The 13,816-nt window shown below is 46.7% G+C and overlaps 1 protein-coding gene across 3 annotated transcripts in view; it reads right to left on the bottom strand.

Annotated features, from left to right (window-relative positions):
- Positions 1-6,011: 6,011 nt before the first annotated feature.
- LOC141074245 (uncharacterized) overlaps positions 6,012-13,816 on the bottom strand; it is a 30,621-nt gene continuing 22,816 nt past the window's right edge. For all 3 annotated transcript variants that reach the window (XM_073561859.1, XM_073561860.1, XM_073561858.1), the window contains exons 10-11: positions 7,863-7,964; positions 6,012-6,977 (exon numbers count right to left, since the gene is read on the bottom strand). In XM_073561859.1, the coding sequence (XP_073417960.1) occupies positions 6,274-6,977; positions 7,863-7,964 (806 nt within the window). In that variant the 3' untranslated portion in view covers positions 6,012-6,273. The remainder of the gene's footprint in view (positions 6,978-7,862; positions 7,965-13,816) is intronic.

The raw sequence follows: 13,816 nt of genomic DNA, 5'->3' as shown, positions 1-13,816 counted from the left end.
CAGCAGGGATATTGCCCCCAGCCCATCAGGGTCACCTACATGTGGCCTCCCCAGTATGCAGACTGTGCCAGCGCCATAAGGCCACATATATTCCGAGCTGGCCCGAGATCGCTAGCTGCTCCTCCAGGATGAGCCGCATCTCAGGGGTTGTCTTATTGTAACTAAATCCGTTCTCAGGAACACAGAGCGCTTTTCTTGTTTCCGGCTTGTTGCCCGCAGTCTGTCAGCAGTGGCCGTTCTCATAGGCAGGGAGCGCAGCGCTGACAAGCTCTTCCCAATAGCGCTTGTAAGTGCTGCTCTAATGCTGCAGAGCGCAGAAGTCAGACCAATGGTGCTGATGGGCTGAGCAGTGGAGCTGGAGCACAGTGCCTTCTGGTAACAGGTGGCTAGGAAAAGCAATATGGAGTACACCTCTTGAAATGGCTTGAGTTGAGTGACTTTGGTTGGATCGGGTTTCATGAAACAAGATTTGTTTCAGATGAAACTGGTCCGACTAGGGCATAAAAAGTCGGAGTTTCGTCCGAAACCCGACACCAATGCAAGTCAATGGGGAATAAAAGTTGGCATTGAGTGGATGAATGTCATCCGCTCAATGCCGACTTTTCACATTGACTTGCATTGGGGTCGGGTTTCGGACAAAACTCCGACTTTTTTTGTCCTAGTCGGACCAGTTTCATCTGAAACAAATTTTGTTTCATGAAACCCGATCCGACCAAAGTCGCTCAACTCTAGTCACGACCACTGAGGATTTTTGGGAGAGATGAGTTTATAATATGTACCGCCTACCAATACCGGTGAGACCTCGTTTTTCATTTGCCTATGTCATACTATAGCCCTTATACATGGTTATGGTTCAAGGTGACCTATGAGGAATATAGACTGTACCATAGAATAAGGGTTTATCTAGTGGCATGCAGAGTTTATTGCATGGTAAGCCATTTTTTGGGCAATATCTGTAGTATGCTGATTTATGTGCAAATACATACAACTAAGGATATAGGTTGGACACAGAAATAGTTGCAATTTATGTTAGTCCATTTAACTTGCAGTATCATAGTTCTTATGTTTGTGCCATTGTGGATTATACACATGTCCAATGACATGCACAGAGATGACTTTGAGTCTATTGTGCGCCAAGTCTTTTACATGTGCAGATGTAGCCAAGCTCCCGGTTGAGCACTAAATCCTCTGCCATGCCTGGTCTTGGCCCAGTGACATGAGCAGTAACATCGGATCCATCTGCGCAAGCGCGATCACTTCGGAACTGTTGCTAACTGCGCAGACGTCGAGTCACAAGTGTAACCTGCAAGTATTCGGCTATGGCACACTGAGATTAGACAGCTGGCCCAGAGTATGACACTGGCTCATTTTAGATTGGCAGAGGAGTTCCCAATCTCCTTCTGACGTCTGATAAGATCATTGGCACTAGGAATGAATGACAACGACTTTGACCTAGTAGAGCACCCAATATATAGTTGTCTCGTTTGCTTTGGGATTATTGGCTGGGAACGACTCTTTCATCATTCAAAATATGTCACAACCAAACCTATATAGGTTCGGTCTGCCTCCAAACCTGCTTATTATAACCTCATTCCCCTGATGACACCAGTTTGGCAAAACATGTTTGGGAGGTTATTGTGCTCCATCATCCTTCCAACTGGGATTCAGTGTGAAAATCTGGAGAGTGCCAAGCTTTTTTCATCAGGTGAGATGAAAAAAAATTCATTTTTTTGTGAATGTGGGGGAGAAATATTTTCCACTCCGAGACAACTGTCAGCTGAATCGGGGATAGCGATGATTCTGTGGTGGACAAGAGCTGGGAACCAAGTAGGGGTGCCATGTGTGATATTACCAGGGAGATGTTTATGCCTTAATTGATTATCTGCTTTAGAAAATCCCTACAGAAATACCCAGTTGGGGTAATAGAAGGGAGTAACCAATAATTAGTGCAGCTACAAATTTAGTTTCCTCTTTGATTTCCATGGAGCTCATATCTCAACATTTGACAGATTTTCCCACACACTAATTCACTTACATAAACCACTTGTATTGGTTGAATCACACAAGACCAGTATGAGTTCACTCTTAGGCTGCATTCACACGTTGCAGTTTTTTCACGATGGTTTTTAACGCACGATTTTGCCGCGAAAACACAAAAAAAACAGTATCCTATGGGATTCCACAATGCTGTGCTAATGCTGTGGATTTTCCCGCGGCGGAATCGCATCGCGGAAAAATACGCAGCATGCGCATCAATTTTGCGGAATCGTGTCGATTCCGCCCACATAGGAATGCATTGTTCTGCTTACTTTCCTCATGTGGCTGTGCCCACCATGCAAAAAGTAAGCAGAACATTTGCGGATGGTACCCAGGGGGTGGAGGAGAGGAGACTCTCCTCCAGGCTGTGGGTACCATATCCCTGTAAAAAATAGAATTAAAATAGAAAAATCGGGTTATAGTCACCTTCCAGTGTCCCGCGCAGCTTTACCGATGCTCCCATCAACTCCCATTCCCAATAATGCCTTGCGGCAAGGACCTGTGATGACGTAGCGGTCTCTTGAGACCACTACAGTATCGCAAGACCGCTCCGTCATTAAAGGTCTCGCATGGCATTACTGGGAATGGGAGCATCGCGATGATCGGAAATGCTGCGCGGGACGTCGGAAGGTGAGAAAAACACGATTTTTAATTTTTTTAAATTATTTTTAACAGATCTTTTTACTACTGATGCTGCATAGGCAGCCTCAATAGTAAAAAGTTGGTTATACTAGTCTAACACTATGTTTGACGAGTGTGACCAACCTGTCAGTTCTCCAAGCGATGCTACAGATCGCTTGGAAAATGTTAGCACTCTGCAAGCTATTTACGCTTGCAAATCACTAGTTTTTCTGCGGGAAAATCACGGGAATTTAAAATGCGGTTTTCCCACGGAATGGAATTCCCGCAGTAACTTCCGCGGGAGTTCCACAATGTGTGCACATAGCCTTAAGGGGATACTTTTGGATATTAATCCTTACGAGATCACACCTGTGGCATGGAACTGTGGACACTTTGTTGATGCAACATGAAGGCACTGTTATTGAGGGCGCTGTTGTGACCTCACTAGTGTGGGGAATGTGGTAGCTCAGTTATTGAGGGTACTTTGAGGACCATACTGAAGAAGAGCGCCTGTGTTTGATTAGTTCATTTAGATTGTAGGCTGGTAAGCTGAATAGAGCTGTTACAGTGATCCCCCAGCTCTCCACAATGACCGGATACTATTTATTCTTCTTATAATAGATACAGCGATGTTCAGCCAGAAATGCAGTGCATGGACTTATCGCTGATTTATTTTTTTTGTAAATATATACTTACATTTTAAAGGGAAATGGCCATTGACAATCAAGATAAAAAGATGGGCACTGCTTATTTTGTAGACAAGAGAGGAGTGACTTTTTTTTTTTTTTTTTTTTTAAAGGTGTCAAATGTTCTCAACTTTGTTTAAAATTCACAAGACACCTAAAATGACATCCCCCGACTCACTAAGAGTCACCCTCCAGCACCCAGAAGCGGAATATCACCTGTAAGGCTGCGTTCACATGTCACGGTTTTTTCGCGTTTTCGTTGCGTTTTTTTAAATGCGCGATTTTTCCGCGAAAAATAAGCATCCCATGCAATCCTATGGGATTCCGCAATGCTGTGCTAATGCTGCGTTTTTTTCCGCGGCGGAATCGCTTTGCGGTAAAAAACGCAGCATGCACATGCTGTGCCCACCATGCGAAAAGTAAGCAGAACATTTGCGGATGGTACCCACGGTCTGGAGGAGAGGAGACTGTCCTCCGGGCTGTCGGTACCATATCCTTGTAAAAAATAGAATTAAAATAAAAAATATTGTTATTCTCACCTGCCGGCGTCCCACGCAGCCTTTCCGCCTCTCTCCATGCTCCCGGTATCTTCTGGTCCCAGTATTCCTTTGCGAGAATGACCGCGATGACGTCACGGTCTCGTGGGAGCGCGACGTCTCGCGGTCATTCGCGCAAAGGATTACTGGGACCGGAAGATGCCAGGAGCGTGGAGAGAGGCGGGAAAGGCTGTGCAGGACACCGGAAGGTGAGAACAACAATATTTTATATTTTTTTCAATTATTTTTTTACATCCTATCAGTAGTATGCATAGGCAGCATCAGTAGTAAAAAGTTGGTTACACTCGTCAAACACTGTGTTTGACGAGTGTGACCAACCTGTCGATCAGTTCTCCAAGCGATGCTCCAGATCGCTTGGAAAACGCTAGCATTCTGCAAGCTAATTACGCTTGCAAAACGCTAGTTTTTCCGCGGGAAAATCGCGGGAATTTAAAATGCGATTTCCGGAATTCTAGCGGTAACTTCCGCGGGAATTCCGCTACGTGTAGACTTAGCCTAAAGGAAATCTCTAGGGATCGATGGCTGGAGGCTTACCCTTCCATTGGGTTTAGAGTTAGTGCCGATGTATAACAGATGAAAAAGCAATTTGTACATTTTACTAGATTTACAGAGCATGACAAATATCAACTAGGACATCTAGGAAGGCTTGAAATCACAATAAGCTGAACCACAGCCAACAGAAAGAACATTTCTGAAAATGGCAAAAAGAAACATAATGCAATAGTAGAAAGGGATATACAGATCTTTCTCCTGTGCTGCTGGTCAAGAAGTTTTGCGTTCTTTTCCTGATGGAGGAGTTTGTTCAACTCTGAAACTCATAGATTGATGAAACTGTTCTTTGTTCAACACCATGATCGATATTGGATATATTTTTGTCCAGCAGCGTAGCAGATTTAACTGTACAACCTTTTTTATTGTTGCATTTACTGCTGGTTTTATTCCAGTATACGGCATAGGAGCTGGTATCTATTTCGGCAGGAGCTGTGCCGGACAGAACCCAGACATGTGAGCAATACCATAGCATCTGCAATGCTTATTGCCTGGATGCACTTTTTAGCTATACTAAAAAAATAAATAGTACTTAAAATTGTAAAAGAGATCACAATGTATCACACTGCACAGTCATCCCTCTTTTAACCCCCCATTATAAAAATACCCCAAAACACTTAGTCCCAAAATATAAGTTTTGACTATTTCCAAACACCATCCATACCAGGTCTGTCTACAGCGACCATCCATGTCAAAGCAGTCTCCAAGACCCATCAAACCTAGGTGTGTGTGAGCCTTGGCTGTTGGAGAAAAAAAAAAAGAAAAGCCTGCAGATAGTGAGCAAAGATCCAGAAGACCTGTGATCACGAGAAAGTTTTCCCATCTCCCCACTGAATATTTTCATGAACGTATTAAATGTAATTACTTTTATTTCTGGTTCCATGTATGCTGTATTGTAGCTTGCGGGACCCCGATAACATCATCCAGCTTGTTGAGAAAATATTTGGGGGAGCGAGTTTCCTCCTAAACTTTAATTTCACAGTTGATTTTGCTTAAATATTGCTTTTATTTTTAAAAACAGACGTAAACAGGAAGATATGAAACATTAAAAAAAACTACAGGATAGATCAACGGGCAAATAAAGGACTACTTGAGGCAAGCAAAACATGAGAAATCAATATTGCGTGACTCCAATGCAGAATTAAAAATGAAGTGTAATATTTCCATTAATGTGGTTATAAACTAACAGACCATGGAAAGGACATCCTTCTGCATCAGACTGGTCAGTAACCAGTAGTTTATAACTCTCTTAATATGAACCGAATACTTATTACCAGACAAACCCAATATGAGTTAAAAGTAATCTTTCAGCTTCTCTCAAATGCCAACTCCACCCTAAATGTTTTCTATGTGGTGTAGTGATCTAAAATCTCATCCCAAAGTAATGTTAAGAACTCTGTAAAATCTGTTTCAGACCCTTTCACACATCTTAGAAAATTCTGCTTAATTTAGTGTGATGTTATTAGCTGGAAAGCTAATATACATAGCTATGGAATTTGCAAAAGTCATCTCACAGATCCCCGGGCCAGTGTATTCTTATAGGATATACCAGGAGACACAATCAGGTGGAACTCTCCTTTAATAAACTGAAAGAAATATCAATATCCATTCTTATAAAAGGACTCCTCATCTAAACAGGAATTAGGTGCTGGAATGCAGCGTCTTAAAAACAGATGCGTAATAATTTACAAGAAGGTTGAAGTGTCTTGGCGACCCAGCAGCGATGCCTAATGTAACAGGTAAAACAGTGAGTTTATTCAGTTCACAGCCGACTTTTCCACAGATAATAGGGGTATTGTATTACAAGCAAGAAAACACCTTAATCATCTTGTGTGAATCGTTTGGTGTCTGTAGAGATTGGTTTCCCTGTTGAAGCACTTTCCACAAATTCTGCAGGCATACGGTTTCTCCCCGGTGTGTGTTCTTTTGTGCCGGTTAAGACTGCCACTGGCTGTAAACACTTTCCCGCACTGTTCACATTTATATGTTTTTGCCCCTAAATGCGTAGACCGATGAAAGGCGAGACGGGCGTTGGAGGTGAAACATTTACCACAAATGGAGCAGTTATACGGTTTCTCAAGAGCATGAACCGACGACATGTGGGTACTAAGAGAGGACTTTGATGTAAAACGCCTGCAGCATTCAGCACAGGCAAAAGGCTTCTCTCCCATATGAATGACCTTATGGGCAAGCAGGTTTGACTTGACTGTAAAACACATTGCACATTCTGAACAAGCAAACAGCTTGGCATCTGTGTGGACTTTAATGTGTGTGTCAAGCTCTGAAGAAGTGATGAAGCTCTTCCCACATTCTGCACAGATAAACAGGGCAGGGATACTGTGGACTTTCTGATGACTCTCAAGGTGTAAGACGTCAGTGAAACACTTGCCACAATCTGTGCAAGAGTATGCAGTTACATCAGGGTGGTTTGTTTCATTAAGCGTATCAGACATCATTCCTGACATTAACGTATATTTCCTTTTAGGATCTAGGGGTCCTCCGGACGTCATCAGATGTGTTGACCCATCTGTGGGAAGAGATGTTCCAAAGGGGAAAATCTATATTATTTTCTTTAATTTACCATGTAAAACTGAAAAATATATACATCTAGAGTGTCCTATATATTAAGCACAGAGTAAAGACCCCTATATACATTAGTCTAATGTCAGCCGTACTAGCCGACATTAGCGTGTCGGCCGAACCCATCAGTGTAAATTGGAGGGCGGCCAACTGATTGTAAGGAAGAGGTTAATTGTCACGTGACGTCCGATTTTTGACTGCCAATCAATCACTTTGTTCTCCTGGAGATGAGCCAATGCGAGAGGTTTTGGTTAGTGGCTGACTCAGAACACAAGAGCGCTTGGCTGAACGAACACTTCTATGTATGGGAAAGACAGCCCAGATGGCTACAAGCCGAACAATCGGCTAAAGTATTGTTCACCTGCCAGCTATGTGTATGGGGGTCTTTACAGTAACCTATACTGACATAAGGGCTTACATAGAAAATAATCAATTCCTCCACTGAGTTTAACACCATGAGGTGCTGGGGACAGCATAGATGATATAGAGAGGTATGGCTCATGATACCACCGGTGTATTCAGATGAGTTGAGCAAGAGTTCAAAAGGAACACTTGTTCGCGATTAAACATATTGGTAGACCATTGCCACTTGTAAACTGGGGATGTGCTGCCAGCTAAATTGTTTGTCAACTTGTGTAAAGGCCAGTAAATTAGCACCGTACAACCTGTATATAGTTGATCGGCACTCGTTTAATAGCGTATGTAAATTCCCCATAGGTCTTCTCTGTATGTCACCTGTCCCCATCAACTACCTCAAGCTAATTCTTCAGAACTATCAGAAACTGTTGGTAACTTTTCAGTAAAGTTGCTAAACCTGGAAGTGTAGAATTACCTTCATAAATTTCCCACTCTGCCATAGGCTGCAGGTATCTAATATTTTCTTCATCCACTGCAATCACAGATGGAAGCTGGAAATTTGCTCTGGGGGGCAGATCTATTTATATATATAAAAGGCATCGATTAAATGGGTCTTCCTTCATTGATCAGTACAGTAACATTGCAATAAACCAAAATCAATTATTGGATGGTCTTCACAAATGCTTCAAAAAGACGAGAGGAAGTATTTAGCATGAGAAAATAGGGATTTTTGTGGACTCACCATAAAATCCTTTTCTCCGAGCCAATCATTGGGGGACACAGACAGTGGGTGTTATGCTGCTTGCCACTAGGAGGACACTAAGTAAACCAGAAAAAAAGTTAGCTCCTCCCCTGCAGTATACACCCTCTCGCTGGATGAGATTTCTCCAGTTCGGTGAAAAAAGCTTTAGGAGCATAAACAGTCAACAATAACCATAACTATGTCAAAACCTAAGAATGCTGCAGTGAGACTTAACACTGTGGTACTGCCGATTGCAGGATGCGTCTGCCGAGAGCTGCATCCGCAGAGGCCTGAGTATGAATTTGGTAATGTTTTGTAAAAGTATGCAGACTGGACCAAGTCGCAGCCTTGCAGACCTGTTGTGCCAAGGCCTGGTGCCGAATGGCCCAAGAGGCGCCCACTGAGCGAGTAGAGTGCGCCTTAATCCCTGCTGGGACAGGCGCGTTCCTGACACGGTAGGATTCCTGAATCGCCAAGCGAATCCACCTGGCTAGCGTTGCTTTTGAAGCAGCTAGACCCTTCCTATTCCCCTCTGGAAGTATGAACAGGACATCTGACTTGCGGAAGGGAGCCATCCGCGAGATGTCCCGTCTCAAGGCCCTAACCACATCCAGGGTGTGGAAGGCCTTCTCAATGCAATGGACTGGTGCCGGACAAAAGGAAGGCAAAACAATTTCCTTATTGAGATGGAAAGAGGATAAGACTTTGGGCAGGAAGGACGGGGACATCCTGAGAACTGCCTTGTCCTGATGAAAGTTCACGAACGGAGGGCGGCAGGACAGGGCCGCCAATTCCGAAACTCGTCTGATTGCCGTAATTGCCACTAGAAAGACCACCTTCCAAGAGAGGACGGTCAGTGGCGCGTCCTGCAGCGGTTCGAAAGGAGCCTCCTGCAAGGCCCCGAGAACCAGGTTAAGGTCCCATGCAATGGCCTTCTATAAGGAGGCGCCACATGGGAGACTCCCTGAATGAACGTCTTGAGTTTGGTGGCAATTTTTCGTTGGAATAGCACTGACAAGGCCGAAATCTGGCCCTTGAGCGAGCTAAGAGCGAGGCCTGACTTTAATCCAGATTGAATGATTGAAGGAATTCCAATATGGCCGGAATGTAAAACACCAGAGAAGATCGACCGTGATCCTTGCACCATGAAAAGAAGGTTTTCCAGGTGCGGTGATAGATGCACTTGGACACAGGCTTCCTAGCACTAATCATGGTGGAGAGCACCTCGTGAGAGAAACCAGCCTGTGCTAAAATCCAGGATTCAACGGCCACGCCGTCAAAGACAGGGCCCCAGAGTTCTGGTGGTAAATCGGGCCCTGAGAGAGTAGATCCATGCGATCTGGAAGTCGCCAGGGGACGTCGGCAACCAGATGTATCAGTTCTGCGTAGCATGCCCAGCGCAGCCAATCTGGCGCGACTAGGATCACTGGTACTCCCTCTGTTCTGATCTTCTTGATGACCCTCGGAAGCAAGGAAAGAGGGGGGGGGGGAGATGTACGGGAGCCGGAACCACTACAGAACTAGGGCGTCCGCTCCGATGGCGCATGGATCGCGCGATCGGGCAATGAATCGAGGAACCTTGTTGTTTAGTCTTGAAGCCATGAGATCCACATCCGGAGTCCCCCAACGATGACAAATCTGCTGAAAGACTGCCAGATGAAGAGACCACTCTCCCGAGGCAAGGCCCTGGCGACTGAGAAAATCTGCCACCCAATTCTCCACGCCCGGGATGTGGATTGCTGAGATGGGCAAATGGTTGGTCTCGGCCCAATGGAGGATGTGACTTACTTCGTGCATGGCCGTCCTGCTCAGAGTACCTCCCTGGCGGTTGATATACGCTACAGCCGTAGCGTTGTCGGATTGGATCCTGATGGGGTGACCTGCAAAGAGATGGTGGAAACTCCGTAGAGCTAATCAGATCGCACATATCTCCAAGATGTTGATGGGGATACGTGACTCTCGAGTTGACCAACGACCCTGTGCCGTGTGGTGATGAAAGACCGCACCGCAGCCCAGAAGACTTGCGTCGGTGGTTACTACCAACCATCTTACTGGGAGAAAAGACCTCCCTTGACACAGGGAAGACTTCAGTGTTTACCACTTGAGGGTGTCAGGAACCCCGCACTGCACTTGCTCACTGAGCCAGTGCATGTGTCCCGAGTATAAAAACAGTGCTCAAAGATACCTGTGGAGCAGGGCAGCAGCGGTGACAATGCGTACTTCAGAGTATCAGGACCTGAAGCACGTGACTGCTGCGGGCGTGGCCTAAGCTCCACAGAGCTAGGAGCTGCAGGGAAACTCCTAGAAAGGTAACTACAGGACAGTGTTACCAAGGGGCATACAGAGACAGAAACCAGATGAAGCCGGGGTCAAAGCACAAGATAGCAATACAGTACCAAAGGGTTAGACAGAATGGATAGTCAGGACGTAGCAATAGATCAGAAAACCAGAACGGGCAATAGATGGTACAATAGGGACAAACTAATGGAGTAACGATTGCCAGCACCAGAAAAGACAATATCAAAACGAGAGACAGAGTACAGAGTGAGGGAACAGACCGGGTCATACACGGGAAGCAAACAAGCAACCCAGAATACACGCACACCAGGGGTCAGACACACCAGAACAACAGTATAGCTGACAGAGAACCCTGGTAAAGAGTGAGTATAAATACCCCTCCCAGATCCAGAAAGAGGCCACGAACACTTAACCCTGTGAGTGCAGGGCAAGAACCCTGTTCAAACCATGACAGAGGGCTTGTCTGACCCGCAGGGACAGAAGGAACTGACGGTCCAGGGAGAACGGGTTCTTGTCCCAAGCTAACAGCAACGCTTGTTGTAAGGAACGGAGATGGAACTGTGCGAATGGAACTGCTTCCATCGCTGCCACCATCTTTCTGAGAATTCTCATGCTGAAACGAATGGAGTGGGAGAGTCCGCGCTGCCTGTTGTAAGGCTTGGGTCTTTTCTGGAGGGAGAATGACCAACCCGCGGGAAGTGTCCAAGATCGTTCCTAAAAAGGAAATCTTCTGGGCCAGTTTTGGGAAAGACTTTTCGAAGTTTATCTTCCAGCCCAGGCAAGAAAGTGTATTTACTGTTATATCCAAGGATTCCTCGCAGGCGGGAAGGGACGGAACCTAGATGAGCAGGTCGTCCAGAAATGTTAACACCACCACTCACCGAAAGTGGAGAATGGCCATGACAACCGCCATGACCTTGGTAAAGACCCTGGGGGCGGTGGCGAGTCCGAAGGGCAAGGCAACAAACTGGAAGTGTTCCTCGTGAATTGCAAAACGCAGGAGCTGCTGGTGGGACGGGCAGATCGGAATGTGAAGGTAAGCGCCCTTGATGTCGATGGATGCTAGGAACTCTCCTTTTTCTATGGAAGCGACAACTGATCGGAGAGATTCCATTCGGAATCGCCGTACCTTGACAAACTAATTTAACAGTTTAACAGCTTGAGATCCAGTATGGGCCGCATTGTCCTGTCCTTCTTTGGAACCACAAAAAGGTTTGAATAACTGTACTGTTACACACTTAACATTATGACTGGTCCATACAATCAGGGCAACTATTACCACCCACCTTTCGTGTCTACCTCTTTCCTCATAGACTAAGTTTGCGAGCAGGGCCCTCATTCCTCTTGGTACTTAACTCCTGATCCTTTCGTGATGAGGGACCGGAATGATGACTCCGTCCCATTGCAGAGCCTTAACAGCCCGAAGAAAGGCTCTTGTCTTTTTTTTGGGGGGTGAGGACGAAAATTCTATCTTGTATCCGGAGGACACCAGCTCCCTGACCTACTATCCCCCGGATACCGCAACAAGTCATTGTGTAGAAGATCTATGGGATCTGGCTCCCCTAGATCCAGATGCCCTTGGCTTGGGCTTCCAAGAGCGGTTAGGTCTGTATGAGACCTGGTAGACTGTCTCCGCGCGGTGACCGACTTGCTCCGGAAGAGAAGGTAGTGGAGGACCAACCGAAATTGTTGCGAAAAGGTCGAAAACGCGTCGGCTGTTGGCGCCAAAACGGCCGAAAAGCCTTTTGTTGAGGAAGGAATTTACTCTTTCCCCCAGTAGTATCAGAAATGAGCTGGTCCAGTTTCTCTCCAAAAAGATGACCAGTCTGATAGGGCAGGGAATTCAACAATCTTTTAGATGTGGCACCCGCCCGCCATTCGCGGAGCCATAGGGCTCTTCTAATGGAGATCGCATTAGCGGCAGTTTGAGCAGCGCAATTGGCTGCATCTAAAGAAGCGTCCACTACAAAGTCCGCTGCGTGAATTATCTGCCTGGCGACCCTGGTTGCCTCCGGAGGAAGATTGGTACCCTGGAAGGGAGTAAGACTTCTGCCCAAGTGGCCATTACCTTAGTGACCCAAGTCGCCGCGAAAGATGGAAAAAGCGCCGCTCCTGAAGCTTCAAAAACTGAGCGGGCAAGGTAGTCAATTTGACGATCGGAGGGCTTTCTGACTGAGGAGCCCTCAAACGGATAGGAGCGTCTTAGAAGCAAGACGTGATACAGGAGGGTCCACCGAAGGGGACTGTAACCAATCCTTCATTAGGTCTGGAGCAAAAGGGTATTTAGTCTCAGTAGACTTTTGCCCTGTGAACCGCTTATGTGGTCCCTATGTTTCTGGACAATGTCCTTAAACTCCGGATGGCTGGCAAATAATCTGCGTACACGTTTGGTCCTCTTAAATGAGATAGCGTGTGCTGGAGCGGGAATATTTTCATCATCCAACTCCAGAATCCTATTGACTGATTCTATAAGAGAATCAAGCGACTCTTGGTCAATTGGAGGATTCTGACGTGTCAGATTCGAATTCAGAGTCGTGCTCGCTGCGAACAATAGGAGAGGGAGAGCGAGAGACAGAACTCGCCGGTGCTGAAGAGCAACCGTGACTATGGGACACGTCATGGGTCCGATTTCTAGCCTGACCATCCCTTGAGCGAGTACGGCCCCTGCTGGTGGACGTTTCCCCGCCGTCGCCAGAGCCTTGCTCGGGCAGTAAAGACGCTTTCTGACTTAAAGAGGCTTCCCGGAGGGAGTCTATGGCCTGGGTCATTAACTCCACCGACTGTGAGAGGGACGCAGCCCACTCAGGGGGACTAAACGCAGGAAGTCCCGCAGCGGCGGCGAGGGGCGTTTGAGCACAGGCCGATTCGCAGTCCGTGCATAACGGATTAGTCTGGGCACTGGGCAAGGCAGTCTTGCAAGTGGTACCCACGGTAAAAAACGCAGTGTGCTTCTTAGCAGTCCGTTTAGCCTCCTTAGATTGAGACATAGCGCTCCTGAAAGGGTTAAAGGCAGAGTCTGGTCTGCAGCTGCAGGGAATGTGCCGGGAAGGGGTTAAGCTTTGTTCTGAGGGCAGATGCAGCTTACCCCGGTCCTGGTGCTGTGTCCCCAGGAGGAATAGCGGTGGCCCTGTGGTGTCACCCGGTATCCGTCAGAGTGCGCGACACACAGCCCGTTTCCAGAGCAGGCCGAGGTAAATTTCATGGCCCCCAAGACTAGGATTGCGCCTCTCGTAATTGACGAGAGGTGCCAAGGAGGGGGGGCGGCGGCGCTATTCAAATTGCGGCTTAGTAGGGGACTAAATTTTTGGCCTACCCGCGGTAAGCGCCGAGAGCGGGAGGGGGGGCGCCGGAGCACCGCTGCTGAGACCAAAACAGCGCCTCACCTGGGG

This window comes from Dendrobates tinctorius, unplaced genomic scaffold (genome assembly GCF_039654945.1).
Source record: "Dendrobates tinctorius isolate UK_male_01 unplaced genomic scaffold, ASM3965494v1 ptg000331l, whole genome shotgun sequence".
Lineage (NCBI taxonomy): Eukaryota > Metazoa > Chordata > Amphibia > Anura > Dendrobatidae > Dendrobates > Dendrobates tinctorius.
The sequence above is the reverse complement of the archived record's forward strand: the minus strand, read 5'-3'. Positions and strand labels throughout refer to the sequence as shown.